General features: G+C 39.3%; 1 protein-coding gene across 1 annotated transcript in view; it reads left to right on the top strand.

Moving 5' to 3' along the window:
• BCAS4 (breast carcinoma amplified sequence 4) overlaps window positions 1-15,799 on the top strand; it is a gene marked incomplete at its 5' end in the record, with an annotated part of 43,450 nt that overhangs the window by 14,419 nt on the left and 13,232 nt on the right. Inside the window, 2 exons of the mRNA XM_082325690.1 lie at window positions 204-305; window positions 2,693-2,827. Coding sequence (XP_082181816.1) covers window positions 204-305; window positions 2,693-2,827 — 237 coding nt within the window. The remainder of the gene's footprint in view (window positions 1-203; window positions 306-2,692; window positions 2,828-15,799) is intronic.

Genomic DNA, 15,799 nt, shown 5'->3' with positions numbered 1-15,799 from the left:
CAGCTACTATTGTTTTTTTGATTGTCTCAGGGATTACTTGAGAAAGTAACTTATTTTCCCAATCTCTACGTCATAACATACTGCAAAAAGGCCCTTGTGATATCTTTTCTGAATAGATGTTTTCTGAAATATTTATGTGAAAAAAATAGCGTAGTGTTTATCTTCAAGATTCATCCTCATGTGAGATACTTTTTTTCATGCAGATTAGAAGTGATACATCACAGATCCTGGACGAGACCATTCCGCTCATTAAAGACAAGGTGATGGAAATGAACCACATCTATGCCAAAGTTGATAAATTGGAGGTTTGTTCATTGCATTAGAAAATTTACATCCTTCTTTTTATATGTTTTATAGGTTAACTGTCCAGGTATTTAAATGGAGCACTCAGATGTTTATGGCTCTCTATTGTCTTATGTTTGTTTTTAAATCAATATGTTTACCCATGGTTCAGCACATATAAGTGTTTATGGGTTTGGAACATCACTGAGTAATTTATTGCTGTGGATTCTACAATTCCTAATGGTAGACTAAAAGCATTAGTTGTGGTTTTGATGTTAATAATAATGCTAATAATGTTAATTTGGTTTGTGACTTGAAGGAGTATCTGTGAAACCATTTATAACTTTAAAAATTCAAGTCTCGCATCCAGTGCTGGACAGACCCATTTTAAGTTGTTGATGATCGTCTTGTGTAGCAGTGGAGAGATTTCGGAGCTCCCATCTCTTGTGTCTCTTTTGGTGTTTATTGTATCCTGGCTGAGGGAGGCCAGTATGACTCACTAAGATGATGCCCTCACAATATTTAGTAAGCAATATGTTAAAATTTGTGTCAACTGAGGGCAAGTTTGCCTCTGGGAGAAATATAATGAAAACATGATGAGACAAATTGTGTAATGTTTAAAATCAGTTTTAACTGACTCAAAGTGAAAGAAACTGAGTGTTTGTGGCATTAAATCCAGATAGGCAGTGCTTAAGCTTCAGGCTCTACCCCTGTACAAAGTGACATCCTCTGGTAAGGTTTATTACTGTGGGAGGGACAGGACAATTGACTTAGCTTTCAGCAAGTTTTCTTTAAGTACAATTCATTTTTTGTAGTTTGCATTTTTACACCTGCATTTGATAAAAGACTTATCAAACCACTTCGTATTTTATGGACTTATGCAGCACCAGGAGAAAGCTTCAGACAGGAAACTGAGGCAAGGCATTTTAGAACAAAAGTGGGAGTCAGCTGTTAACTTATTTAGAACCTGTCCGATTTTCAGAACTGAGTACTGCAGTCCAAGAAATAGCTAGGCGGGTTCTCAGCATACTTGACAATTTGGCCCTACTTGAACGTATACTTAAGCTAGGACTGTGAAAAATGGCTAACTGAATCAGGTTCCAAACCAACTATTTCTGGAAACGTCTCACCCATTTAGGTCTTTTTGCAAATACCATGCTTAACAGGTGGTTGGGATTTGGGGGAGGGGGAAGGGGGTGGTTTTGTCTTTGAACAGGAAAATAAAATTAAAACTCTAAGCAATTAGTTGTGCCAAAAGTATAACAAGCAACAGGGCTCCGTATTACTTTTTTCCCCTCTTATACAGGGAGGGGAGAAAAAAACCTGACCCCATTCCCTTATTACAACTGAAGGGACATAGTAATTTGGAATATGAAGAAAACACCAGTCTTTGCTAGGCTACGGGTTGCCCTTGAATAATGCAGCAGAATTTTGTTGAGAGGCTTTTTTTGGTTATCAAGGGAGGATAATACCTTGATTGACTAGGAATCAGTTATTCTCCCTAACATTACCAGCTATAACGGCAGTAATCTGAGAGCATAAGATTAAATGGGCAGTTTGAGCAGTAGTTAATGTTCTAATTTGAACTTTTAAATTTAAAGCTTAGCATCCATGGGGGTTTTCAAGGGAGAAATTCTCTTGTACTCCCAAGAGCAGAAAAGGAAAGGACTGTTGTGTAATGGTTCTATTGGATGAGAATCTGTTGGGGTTTAATTTTGATGTTGCCACCAGTACATTTTGGGCAATTAATTTACCTGTTCAGCCTCACTTTCCCCATCCCTAAAATGGGCAGTGCTCAACTTCTCAAAAAAAAAATGTGAGGCTTAATCATTAATAGAGAGTATCAAAACTCTTTACAAACTGTTCTGCATTTTAACAAATAAATACTGTGTTCTTTCTAAGTTGGCTTTCCCTTACAGCTCAAATTGCAACTGAAACTGAACACATGTAGGTCTTAGGTCAATAATTCCTGACCTTTTTTAGCTAAAATCACCTGTCGTTATCTTTTCCTCTGCTGTCTCCTTCCTCCTACCACTTTGGCCACTTTCTCACTCCCACCAGTAGCAGCAGTGTCTTTGTGGGTTCTGAAGAGCGTTTCACCTCACTGCTGCAATGTTGCCAGACCTTTAGGCACTATGCAAGTGCTTACCTATGCTGAAAAGGGAGCAAAACTCTGCCCTTAGGTAAGGAGTAAAATTAGCCTTAGGTCATGACCAGTGGTTCTTCTTACGGCTGTAAACATCTGTAGTCTATTTATGAGTATGTGCCCCTTGGATATTTATATTAGCAATAGTGCACTCTGAATTCTTGTTAAAGCTTTTTCTTTGACTTCTGATCTCTAGCTAGGATAATGTTGAAACCCAGCACAGGTGCTTTTAATTTACATTAGGTGTTTTTGCTCTCTCCATAGGCATTTGTTAAAATGGTTGCACACCATGTTTCCTTCCTAGAAGAGCAAGTGCTTGAAGCAGAGAAGAGCCATGGCACCTTTCTTAATACTGTTTGCAAATTATTTCAGTGTGCAACTATTTCGTCATTTAAAAACGTGAGTATTTTTAAAGTTGCTTCCAGCAGATAGGAAAGTGATGTTAAATACCCTTTCTGTATCAAATGTGGCCTTACAGCATATTTAATACTTAAGTGGCGTAAAAGAGCTAGCTACAATCTGCTTCTGTAAAGGGAATTTTTAAATGTTTTTTTTAAATTTTCAATAATTTTTTTTTTAGAGTTGCTGCTTAGGCATTGAATAGTTCCAGTAGTAGTTTTTGAAGATCTCTACATTTTGCTCCTGAATGAAAGGATTTTCTCTGTATATGTATATGCAAATAGGAAGCTTGTTATACATCATCTTGCAGCGGAACATAAGCATAGATTGTTCTTTCTATTTAGTCTTTGGTTTTATGTCAATTATGTCAAAATTACCTTATAGGGTCACCCATGGATGAGCACTAGAGGGGGATGAGAACTGTTTCAGTGAGTTTTAGTGATATTTGCTGATAGAAGAATGTTTAGAGTCAGGGATAATGAGATCTGATGTGAACTTGAGGAAACTTTATGTACTCTTCATCCTTGCTGGCCCTGTTCTTTTCCAATAATGTCTTCATACCACTTACTTACCTTTACACTCCGTTTTGCTTCTCTGAGCTCCCAGGTCATTCTCTAAATCTGTCGTTTCCCCAGCAATTCATCACAGGCTCCAGTTAGCCTTTTCTGAACTCATCCCTTCCATTCCTCCCTCTCCATCTCAATGTGAATCTACCATGGTTTCAGTCTTAGCATATCTCTGTCAGGATCCTTGTTCTAGTCTCAACTATCTCCCTGCTTTCTTTTGTCCCTTCTGTGTTTCTGCCATTATGTTTCCCTTCTCATTTTCTTCCAAGGGGCTTCTGTGCCGGTATGCATAATGGCAATATGGGTAGGCAATAATACGTAGGTATCGGTGATCATGTGTGTACAGCTGAACCACTTCAAATTTTTGTCTGGTGTCATAGCAACCTCTGGAAGCTTCAGTTGCAGGAAAAGTCCAGTTCAGTTTCTGCAGATCCAGGACAAATCTTAACTGCTTACAGAGAATAATGAATATTCAGTCTGGTTGACAGAGGCGTGGACAGGAGATGGTGCATACTGATTTCATCTTCAGCTGTCAAACTCTAATGAATCTTTAGAAAACCACAGTTTATGTAGACTCAGTAAAGAGTTGTAACTTGGCCAGGTTTGGTAATATTTTCACAGGAATGGGAAAATATGTCCCTGATACGAGGGCAGTTTACTGCCAATTTAAAATCTCTGCTGTAGCTTATGAAGGCATTGGAGCTTTTCAAAAGAGCTAAACAACACATACTTTTCCTTAATTTCATTATCTGAATTGGCTTGATTTTGTTCCCTAAAACTTTCCAAGCATGTTAAACCTGCAGCAGATACCCAGTCTGGAAAATATATTAAAGCTGGAAGTTTTGCAAGGTTGGTCTGCCTATACAAATAATGTATAACTGGTATGGCAATAAGAATGTGGAAAAGGCCTGACTGTTTACTCAGAATCTGGCTTGAATTGGGCTTGAAGACAGTATAGTGTTTTCATTTTTTTTCTTTATAATTACAATGAAAAATTTTGAAGTATTACATAATTGTGTGTTCATGCTTGCAGGCATCTTGGAATGATAATATTAGTGAACAAAAGAGAAAAATAAATAGGGAATGGTGTAGCTTCCTACTGTAGTGATCTTACCCTTCCCTCCCATCTGTGCCCCCCAAAACAGTACATCTAGAAAGCATGGTGAGAGAGGTTACAAGGATGAGTACAGATAAGGAAAAGTTCTCTCACGGGAATTTCTACACAGACGACGACTCAGCCTGAGGGAGGACAGGACAGGATAGAGATTCATGAAGTCATTCTCTATGTGGAGCAGGTGAATAGAGAATGATTATTCACTCCCTCCCATAACTCAAGAACTAGGGTCATCCAATGACATTATCAGCAGGCAGGTTCACAGTACAAAAAGGGAGGTACTTACTTTACACGATGTACTAATACGCCATAGAACTTATGTCCACAGAATGTTGTATATCCCCAAAGCAATTAGACACATTCATGGGGAAAAAAAATCCAGCAATGGATATTAAACAAAATATCTGTCCTTCAGCCACAAATTCTTGAAGACTGGGAAGTAAGCTTGTATATTTACCCTTTAAATGTTTTCCTAGGCAATCCCTTCAACTCGTTACCACTTAAGAGGGATTATTTGGCTGCACGGACCTTTGAATGATGTAGTACAGCTGCTTGTTAATAACTTTTACACTGTGGTTCTCACTGTAAATTCTGGCTCTGAATGACAATGCTTTGTGCTGGTAAGGGATTATTGACTTCTAGTAGAAGTGTGCAGGGAAGGATTGAATTGTTTAAGGACATAAATGGAGTTTGAATTTCTACAGCAACTTCCCTTTTGGTTTGACTGTTGCCTGAAACCTAGTAAGATCCCTGTCAACTATCCAAGTTGCTGTACTCTCTCCAAATCTGTTTCTTTCTAGTTGACCATCCTTTTTCCCCTGTTATGTAGGATATCATTGCAGAAATGCCCTTTTGGCATCTTTTGCCACTTGAAAATTAGGACTGTACTGACCATTTTTGTAGGTGAGTTTAAGTTGTTCTGAAATGACAGTATCCAACTCGTCTGTCTTCTCTCCATAGCCTTGATCAGGCTGGGTAAAAAACTTTGAGAGTTCCCCTCTCTCTGAGTAGAGTGTGTCCATGTATATGTATTTCAGCTAAGTTTTTTCCTCTTCTAGTTAAGCATGCATGCTATTTTAAATGTAAGGGAAACCTCATTCTCATTGTTTTGCAATTATATTTCAGCAAGTACAGCAAAATCCTGTAATGTTTGTCTTTTTTATTTTTAGCTGTGTTTTTTGGGGTATTCAGAGTTGTTTCACATAGACTTCCAGTGCACAGTAACACTGCGAAAGGTGTCTAATCTGTGGGAGAAAAGTGAGTAATCAGAATTCAGTTTTTGTGTTAGGAATATCCAGAGGTGGTCTGAAAAGAAACTACCTTATACTAAATATAAATTACAAATATGACAGGGTAAATCTGACAGGTTATAAGAATATAACACCTCCTGAGGGAACAGAACAGAGGAAATAAATAACTTTCTTTTGTGAAGTTTGCGGCTCTGTGGAAGAAAAGCTTTTCTTCTGTAAAGCTTGAACTTCATATGGGAGAAACTGTGATTTCAAATCTTTTATCCAACGATGTTATCTGTGGCCTGGCTGAATGGGGTTCAGCAATCTTAGAGAAAGGACAGGAAATCTATTTTAGAAAACTTCAGCATGTAGAGTTTAAAAAAACCACTAGTATCTTTTCCAATGGAAGAAAACCGAATGTCAGCAAGTCTTGCTGTTTTGTCAGGCATCTTGTGATATCTGGCATTTTCTTAAAGTGAGAAATTTTCTTTCAGTGTCATTGGCTGAGAATCTTGACAAATATTTAGTTTAGAGTAATTTTCAACCCTTGTATAGTTGCAGGGAAAGGCTTATAAAATCATAACCTCCAAAAAATCTCATGCCGATGGTATGAAGAAAAAAGTGCACGTTTGTTAGATTTTTATAGAAGCTTTTTATTGTCTTTTTCTTTCTACTAATATTGTAATCTCTGGAACAGCAGCTGCTTATCGGAGGTGGGGTTTGCTGTCTTGTCTTGGCTAAGGTGCTGTCTAATGGTTTTTCCTGACGTGGGGTAGATTCTGACAAATTGAACTGGGAAATGGATAATGGGCTATGAAGCATTTGGTGTGTTACTTTATTAGTTCATCTGAGCTCAATAATGAGCAAAAGTTATCGATGAGTTACACTGACTAAAGCATCTAGGAAAGAGACCTGTACTGAACAGTTCTTTTCAGTGGTTACCAGTGTGAAGTGTGGAAGTGGATATAGACTTCTGGCTGCAGTCTCCGTAGATTGATAGTAGATTCGTTCTCTGAGAGAAGAAAGCTCAGAAGGACTAAGGAACTATGTAGAGTTAAGGATTTGTTTAATGTAGAAGACAGCTAGCTGGGTTTGAATTTTCATAAATAAATCTTAACAAGAAAAATTCATTGGAATAAGAAATCTTTCCTATGTTCAGACTTTGCATTTTTTTAAGTTTTGGAGATCATCCTCCAAATGTAACTTGATGTTGGTTTTAGCTTCACTATTTGCTATATATTACCAATTTCTTTTCTTGAAGACTCCAAAGCAGCACATATTGGGATTTCTGTTACTGTCTTTGCCACTGACAATGTGTGATCACATATATGTCATGCTATTTCTTTGTGTCCTAATTTACCTTGCAAGATAATGTTTAGTGTTTCCAAAATGCTATGAGATTTTTATGACAGCCTTGAAGAAAAATATTTGTTAAATTATTACTAAAACATACCAGATGGGAAAAATGAGAAGAGAGAAAATAGAGCAGAGTATTTCAAGACTGGGGGTGTATTATGTTCATATTGAAAACTCATTAATTTTCAAGTGCTGAATACTACCAGCCATTTTTTTTAGTATTGGGAAAAACAAAAAAATCTGACGTGTACTTAAATATTTAATGTTAAGAACTTTGGGGGCATGTTCAGCTTATTTTACCTGGAGCTATGCTGGAAGTTCATCCGGTTCCATTCTGATTTGGACTGATTCATTAACTGGTATGGGAGCCCCAGAGAGGTCACACTGGTTTTGTGTTGAGAAAGACAGCACTTAAAAATGGGAAGATTCAAGTGAGGGGATGTGGTAGGCCCAGAAGTCAAGATTTCAGCTACCCGTGGCTTTAGCCCTCATTCACCTACTTCTTTGAGGGAGCCTGCACAATTCTCGAAGTTCAGCGAGAGTTTTGTGCCGGTTTGCTGAGTCTGGTGTATACTGGGAGAGCTTGAGGGAGGCTGCAACACTGTGCTTGGATATGAAGCAGTGTCACTGGTTTGGAGGAGCAGATGAGAGTGCTTGGGGCTTGAATGCTGCACACAGGAGCAGAAATACACACATGCACACACCTGTGTATTGAGAACACCAGGGAAGGCTGGGGGAGAAGTGGGAGTTTGGGCTGGTGGGGTCCAACAGGCACACATACAACACTGTTGACAGTAAGAGTGTGCAGTTTTCAAGTATACATGAACAGAAGTCAAAATACAAAATGCTACCTGCTTCCACGTGAACCCATTTTGTTTGAATGCATCTAGAGCAGGTGTAAAAAGTGTTTACACAAGAAGTGTCACTGTTAGACTGTCCAAAGCAGGACAGCACAGTGGCACATAAATCAGGATTTGGGCAGCACGTGTTCTGAGTTACATAGATAGCGATGGGGAGAAACTGTCGTGTAATTGCTGCTCTGTAGAGAGCCGTTGGTGCAAAGGGTCTCTTGTACTAAACAGGTGCCACTTAGGGGGAGACATCAGCTTTTAATCAAGCCATCGTGCTGAAATGGGAGCGGAAAAAAAAATTCTCTAGCTTATGTGCAACAAAGAAGTTAAAATAACAATCCAGATTCTTTTTTTTAATCAGTGCTAAGATTGGCTTCTGACTTCCTGTTCTCTAATGGGAAGGGATTAGGCCCTTTATGTTTTGAAAGAGAGCAAGCCAATTCCTGTTGCAAAATTCCGGTGCTGAGATCAAATGAATGAATAAAAACAGTTAGGAAAAACTTGATTTGTCAGAAAGCCACCTTCATTAGTGCTCTCAGCTCTTTTCTATCATAGAAATTGTTTTTAAGCTATAATTGCATCTCACTGACAAAAGCTTCTGGCTACATATGTAAAGATTTGTAAATACTGCCTTTCTGTAAGCTGCTATAATCTGTGCCAGAGAATAGAAACACAGCCTCTGCATGTAAAGAGCTCCTCCTCCAGAGTTCAATTTCAGTGACTATTGGTTAGTATTGTTCAGCTTTAAATATATTCTGCAGTACATGGTTTACTAGGCTTTGATGCTTGCTGTTGAAAGCCAAGAAAAAAATCTTCCTTCAGAAATGTTTTACATAACATTGCCCTGTGCAGAGTTAAGGTGAATTAGTTACAGAAAAGATTTTAGCTGGCGCCAGTGAAATAAGCAGTAAATGTCTTCACCCTCCCCTTTTCTTAACGTTCTTTTCGGCTGCTCCTGTAAGGAATGCAGCAAGCAGTGGCTACTCCTCGCACTATTGATTTAAGCATTTGCATGTTATACATTGCAGCTCTGCGCTGGCCTGTCTTCTGGGGCAATATAGGATGTCTTCAGTTGTATCAGATTTTCGGTTTGTACTTGCATTTCTGTCTCCCATATGAGGCTCTGTGCCATTGTATCGATTGTTAAACAGGATTGTGTGCACTCATCGTTACAAAACAATGTGTGTAAAATACTTACGTTTCACAGTCCCCGTGGTTCAGGGTTCCTATTCATAAACCTGTGCTGTGCTGCCATCGGTTCTTAAAAAACCAAAAGCAATAAAATAATAAAAGGTAAAACTTGGCTGCTGTGCCTCTAGCATGAATGCCCTAGAGCCAGCAGAGCAGCACGTTGTGAAAGGTGAGTTCCTTTCTTAGCAGAATTACTCATCTGGATTTTTCTCACAACATCCCAGTTTCTTTGTTACAGGTGTGCCATTTATACATCTGGTGTTAAGATAAATTAACCACATTTTCCAAAACATTAGAATTCTCTTACTAAAAACCAATGACTGTCTTCCCTGTTTCAGGGTTTCTTTGGTTATACTATTTTTCTCAGTTTATGCTCTACCAGCTACATTTTAAATTCTAGCTGAGATGCAGACACATACTGCAGATTAGATGATGTTAGGGTTAAACATTTCAAATGGATTGTAATACATTGAGAAATTATGTTCTTGCCAGCCATAGTTGTGGTGAGCTTGTTGGGAACTTTGTTTTACCATATTTCTGTGGATTACTGTCTCCACAGCATGGTATGCTTCTCCACTTATTTCTGTAACCATGTAATATATACTTTTGTAAGGGTGTCTCATCAGAGGAATGTCTCTAGAAATTGTGGTCTCAGCGTGACAAAAGCAAAAATTTCTGTGTTTATTTTGTTCCTATTTTTAATTCTGGACAAAAAAAAAGTTGACCTTTAAAATAATTTTCTGTTTACAAATATTTTACTCTAAAAAAAATTTCATAATTTATAGTGGGGGCTAGATGGCTTAACTGAGATAGGGGTGCTAAATCTTGAAGCCCGTGATTGACAGTAGTTCCAGGTGCAAGCTGCTTTCTGGGTAAACGCACCAGCCAAATGGGCACAAGGAAACACATGCACCATCTTGCTGATGGGAACTGGAGGCAAACAGAAATAAAATGACTTTGTTATGGCTGTACCATAAATCTACAGTATGGCCTGGCACTACATTGAAGTGTCCACAGAACCCAGAGTAGAAGACTCTCTCTGCATGAAACTTCTTTGCTGAACTATCGTAACGCTTCAGCTTACCACCGGCAGTCCTTTTTTAAAGGATTAAAAAAGAACAGGTGAACAAAGAATCCGTTTTATAACTGGATAAACTGTACAAGACCCGAGAAGATTCTATGAGCTATCAAGTCATATGCAAAGTGATCCACAAAATAGTGGTGTTTGTGAAATCAGTCTGAATCTTAGCTTTCGTTAAAGTACTTGAGATAATTTGTATACAAGGTGAGAGGGTAAAGTGAAGAGTCAGACACTGGTGAAATTTTTTTCTTTTCTGCCTTTTAACAAATGACCACAGTGCTGGTAAAGGCCACGTTGCTGCTAGTAAATTGCCTGTTCTCCTCCAAAATGCCCTGGGTAAGCAAGGTCAGTTAGAAGGTGTTAAAATTTTTACAGAGGCGTACTCTGACAAACGTGGATTCTACTTCCTTGCTCTGAGTTCTAGCCCTATGGCATCGTCTGCTTGCAGAGTTTATTACTGCCTTTCTGTCTGCCCTCCCCCAGCTTCACACTTCCTCTCTATCTTTCCTCCATCTCCTTGTGCTGCCACATAGATGTTTCTACTTGGGACACCCACCACCTTTTAAAAGTATTTTATCAACTCATTTCCAGTGCCTCTGCCTTTTCTGTGGGAGATGGTTACGTCTGAAGTCTCCTGGGGGTTCTACTGGCCTTCTCTGTGCCTCACTTTCCTGATGACTGCTCTTGTCTCGGTGGTTGTTCTTACTTCCTCCACTTGGATTTTGTTTGGGACCTTTTTTTAAGGAGTTGCATGTCATCTAGGAGCATGTGTAACTGTTAAATGCATTTATAATAAATACCTGTATTACAGGGCAACAATCAGAAACAGGAATAACTACAAGTCCCATAGGTGAAGTGGGTGCCAAGCTCTTGCGATGAAGATAACAGTGGCTGGATCTTTTGTCAGTATGTTGAAGTAAAGTGAAACCAAAGTTTCATTTTCTTTCATATGCTGAGCTATTAACTGGGGCAGTTCAGCGGTTGCTTCTGCAGCGTGGAGGGACACTAGAGAAGAGGCAGAGAAGCCAACTGGGGTTGAAAATCACTGCAGCTGCCTTAATGCAAGCTGCTCTGTCTTTGAGCTTTCAGTTTAATGTATGCAGTCTGCCACATTAATTCTTGAAGTAGCTCTTAAATGTAGGGGTAATCTTGGTCCAATATACTTTTGAAAATAGGATCTTGAATGTTGTAACAGGAGAGACGCCTGTCTTTGTTTCCTAGCATCAAAACTGTCTCAAGTAAATAAGCAATTTCACAGTAGGCTTCAAAATTATGAAAGATGTTAATAAAATCTGTGCAACTTTTTTTAGTACAGAGAAAGCTACTCACAAAATGAATTCAAATCTCAGGGAAAGGGCAGTAAGGAAGGAACTGAGGACAGTAATACTTAAACATATGGGTTTCATTAATGTGAGAATGAGTGAAGTGTTGGAAATGCTAAGTAAATTCAAGAAACACCTGGGCTTCTTTGTGGAAGGGAAAGATCTGGTGAAAGATCTGGAGTGGAAATAAAAAGGCATGAGTTTTAAGTATGAAGGATTTGGGGCCAGATGAGGTTTTTTTTCACTATAAAGAATGCCTTGTGTTCAAATATTTGTGGCATGAATATATCCTGCTAGTGTCCTTTTTTCAGTTTTGTGCGACATAAGCTGACATTTGTTTACTTTGGTTACGACCACAGCTTGCTTTTTTTTTTTTTTTTTTTTCCCCTATTTCCAGTCATTGGAATCCAACCCCAACAGCTAATAAAGTTGTACCAAAATAAAATCATGGTAGATAATGTTGGGAATACATCCAAAGAAAGGTGACATCCAGAGAAATTACGCTATGCTGTACTTTTATGAAGGTAAAAGATCTATGGACTAGTAATAGGAAATGGATGAGAGAGATCTTTAGCTGGAAGTCACAATTTCAAGTTTCATGCACTGACTTTATCATTACAGCTGGGGCATGTATCGGAGCCAGTGTTCGTGCACCGTTACCGTGCGGTGACTTTTGTGAAAAGGTTTTGTCCAGCTTCCAGTGGATAGGTTTCCACCTCATGCACCATCACCACATGTCCTGACAGCTTCTGTAAAGAAACTTGCTTTTGAGTTTGCCCGTCTAGATCAGGGCCAGCTGCGCAGTGTATCTGGCATACTAATGGTAGATGTCATGCACCAAAGTGGTCCATGGGATGCTTTCTTTGTGAGCACCCATTTAAAAGATGCCACTTGTTAAAAGGCACAAATGCAGATCTGGCGATTTTTTTTCTTTTTTTTTTCATGGCATGTAACTTCAGAAATATTTATTCCTTGGTGACCTGGTGCCATAGCAAATTCTTTTCCACTTGCATTACTGAAATGTGTGAGTGCTCTTTAGGATTATTACTAGAAGCACACTGACTATCAAATGAAATACCATTTTGGGCAACACTAAAACAAAGCTTACCATCATGTCTTGGCATACTCTGAGTCACAGGCCCAGCTTTTGGGAAAAAATGTTGATCACCTTTAGTTTTCAAGGGGGTAAGAAGTTAGGACCTTTTTTTTTTAAAGCTAATTTTTGAAAAAAACCTAGTTTAAAAATTGCATGTTTCCCAAAGTGGAGAAACATTCCATCTGCTGGTATCCATCCCTTCCTGGCTGGGCCATTTTCTGTGGCTGGCAGGCAGTTTTGTGCGTGATGTAATGGTGGTGTTGCAGGAAAGGTGCTTTGCTGTGCTGGAGCCTCTAGGAGCCGTAGCGACTAGCGTTTTTGTCCAGAGCCTCCAACACAAATGCGCACACGCAGGCACATGCGCACACGCTCACGCGTTGGTTCCCTTACACACTCTGTCTACCAGCGTATTACCCTTCCCCCACCTCTTTTACAAAGTGTTCCTCCCTGAGGCAAATTTCTTGCTGTCTGGAGTACCAAACATGCACGGGCACTTTCTTTTTTCTTTAAGATTTCCTAGTGTAGCTATTATAAGGCAGCAATAGCTAAAAAGACTATTTTACATAGGTTCTCCTGGTTTTAGTAGAGAGACAGAGAGTGTGTGTGTGTGTGTGTGTGTAAAAAAAATAAAAATAAACCCATAGTTTATGGCTAAGTGAGGCCAGGTTTCTCCTATTTCTTTTTTTGAAGTGTCTTTACTCAGCAGTCACATTTTTTTCTTGTGGTAAAAAATGCAACATGAGCAGATGGCAAGTATTAACACATGAAATGCAGTGCCTGCTTGAAGTTGATTTAACAGTGCTCTAGGTTTCTGTCACTGGCTTTCAGTTAGTTAAGTAGTGTTTACAAGTTAATGAATTTGTTCCACTTGAAATATTTGATGGTATGTGCTGAGGTTCAGCGGTAAAGGGATCCTTTAGGAGTAATCGAGGAAAGCATGAGGTTTCTAAACATTGAGTTTTTGGTTTTTTTTTTCCTTTGACTGATTTTAGCATTTTTGCCATGAATATGAAACTGAAAAGAGGAGCAGAAGGAACAATAGTAGATAGCAACGCACAGCCTTTTATATTGTGATACTGCTTTGAGCACTGCAGTGGTACTGTACCTTATAGCAGCTCCATATTTGGACCATGTAGTTTGCAGTTTCATTTCTATTGAATGTTCCTAAACCTTAGACAAGGATTTGAAAAACAAATGAAGTCTTATGTAGCAAATCAGGAAACATTTTCATATTTCTGTGTGGTCTGCTTCCATGCTTGCTTTGGAAGTATGAGTACAAACTATTAAACAGGCTGCTATATATAAATTAGCCCACATTTGGCAGCAAAACTGCCTAGAATAGGGTGATCAAATTCAGTATATTTTCAGTTCATGCGTAAGACTCCTTACTACAACACCACATGCTATCCTACCTAATAACATTTGAAACTAAGCCAGCTCCAAGAATTGTATTCATAGTAAGAAACAAATATTGGTTGCTGGTCATTGAGCATCATACACGCTTAGGATTTTACACAGCAAATTCTCTCTGCATAGAATGCTTCATTTGTCAAAACTACCTAAACACCTAAACCTGCAAACCAGGATTCCTTGTCAGGCAACCTGTAAGCATGAGTGCACAGAAAGAGTTAACGTATTTTACTATTTGAGCAATTGGTGCCAAAATAGTATGTTTTAAAGGCTTAGTTGATATTTCTGGCATTAGTTTTTGATTTTTCTAAAACTGTAGATTTTAGCTTTGTTAGGGCTTTTGTAAAATACATTACTCACTTTAAGAACAGTTTATTCAAACAGGACTGAAGGTCAAGTTCCTGTTTGGAAAGGGTACCATACTTAGTTCACCTTTGACTTGAAATGTAAAATCATAACTGCCAGATAAGATCAAACTAATCGCTCGGAATACGCATGAGTGTATCTGATACCTAAAAACTGACAGTGATTTGCTGTATCCGATTTACTGTATCCTTTAGGAAGGCTTCTCTGCCAAGTAAGCAGTGCTTAGTTAAGTATGGTTAACATCAGTCTGTGAGCAGAGACGGAGGTGCAGCTTTCTTGACAGGGAGGCCTGAGGTTGCAGGATTTTAACTACCTGAGAGGTGGTACGGTTAACCCCCGCCTGTCCTGGAGTGGTCTGTGCTCCCGCTGCATGGAGTTCATACACAGAAATGAGACTTGTTAACCCGTGCGTTTTATTGGGCTTTATGGATGTGTGACATCATTGGCAGCCAATCAGAAAGTGCTTTAGGGCAGAGTTTAAAAGCTATTTCATAATATATTTATATTCAGTGCAGATATTTTTGGGCTTCAGTAGCATTCATTTTGTCGCAGAGTCCATGTGTCAATATGACTTGGGGAAAAAAAGGTATGAAAACAGCATGTTTGCCCTTGTTTTTTGTAATTCAGCTGGGTGGTGAAATGCTATAGAAAGCATTGCTGGTATGCTGCAAAACAGTTATTATGGAAACGATTTTCTTGCTCCAGCAGCAGTAATGCTGTGAGCCAATCTTGGGCGATTGTTGCGTGCTCCCTGCTAGGCTGCTCCTGCTTGAATAGCCAGACCTGCAAATATTTCCCAAGCTGCTCTGGTTTGCCAAGAACAAAAATGCAAGACAGTCTGCAGAAAATGTGCGTGTGCGCCAGCCAGAGTCACCCTGGCAGCTGGGCTCGGCTCTGCTCAGCTGGAGTCACCCCAGCGGCTCGGCTCGCTCGTCCCGGCCGGGCTTGGCTGGGCCAGGCTTGGCTGGGTTCGGTTTGGCTGGACTGGGCTCCCCCCACCCATTCTCCAGCCCTTGTGCAGCACCCGCACCCTGGTGTGCAAGGCGCCTTGCCTTGCCTTTGCATAGTTGCACTGTTTTATTCTCTGTTAGTTGACACAACTTTACCTCTTGGAGGAGAACCATTAGCTGACAGTGTCTCTTCCCGAAAAGTCTGGTTAATCCATGCAACCCCCCCACCATTCCTGCTTAACTCTTCCATTTCCAGAGTGCCCCCTGTGGCAGGACCATATGGGATTGTAAAACCAAACTATTACAATAATTTCCAGACCATAACAACAATTTTTGGTGTCAGTTGTTACTAAGACAAAATTCCATTTCTTTTTATAGAAAAAAGAAATGGAGCCTTGTATCAGTGGTGGCCCTATTATTACTTTTATTTTTATTTT

The sequence above is a fragment of the Platalea leucorodia genome, assembly GCF_965183815.1.
Source record: "Platalea leucorodia genome assembly, chromosome: 13".
NCBI lineage: Eukaryota > Metazoa > Chordata > Aves > Pelecaniformes > Threskiornithidae > Platalea > Platalea leucorodia.
The sequence above is the reverse complement of the archived record's forward strand: the minus strand, read 5'-3'. Positions and strand labels throughout refer to the sequence as shown.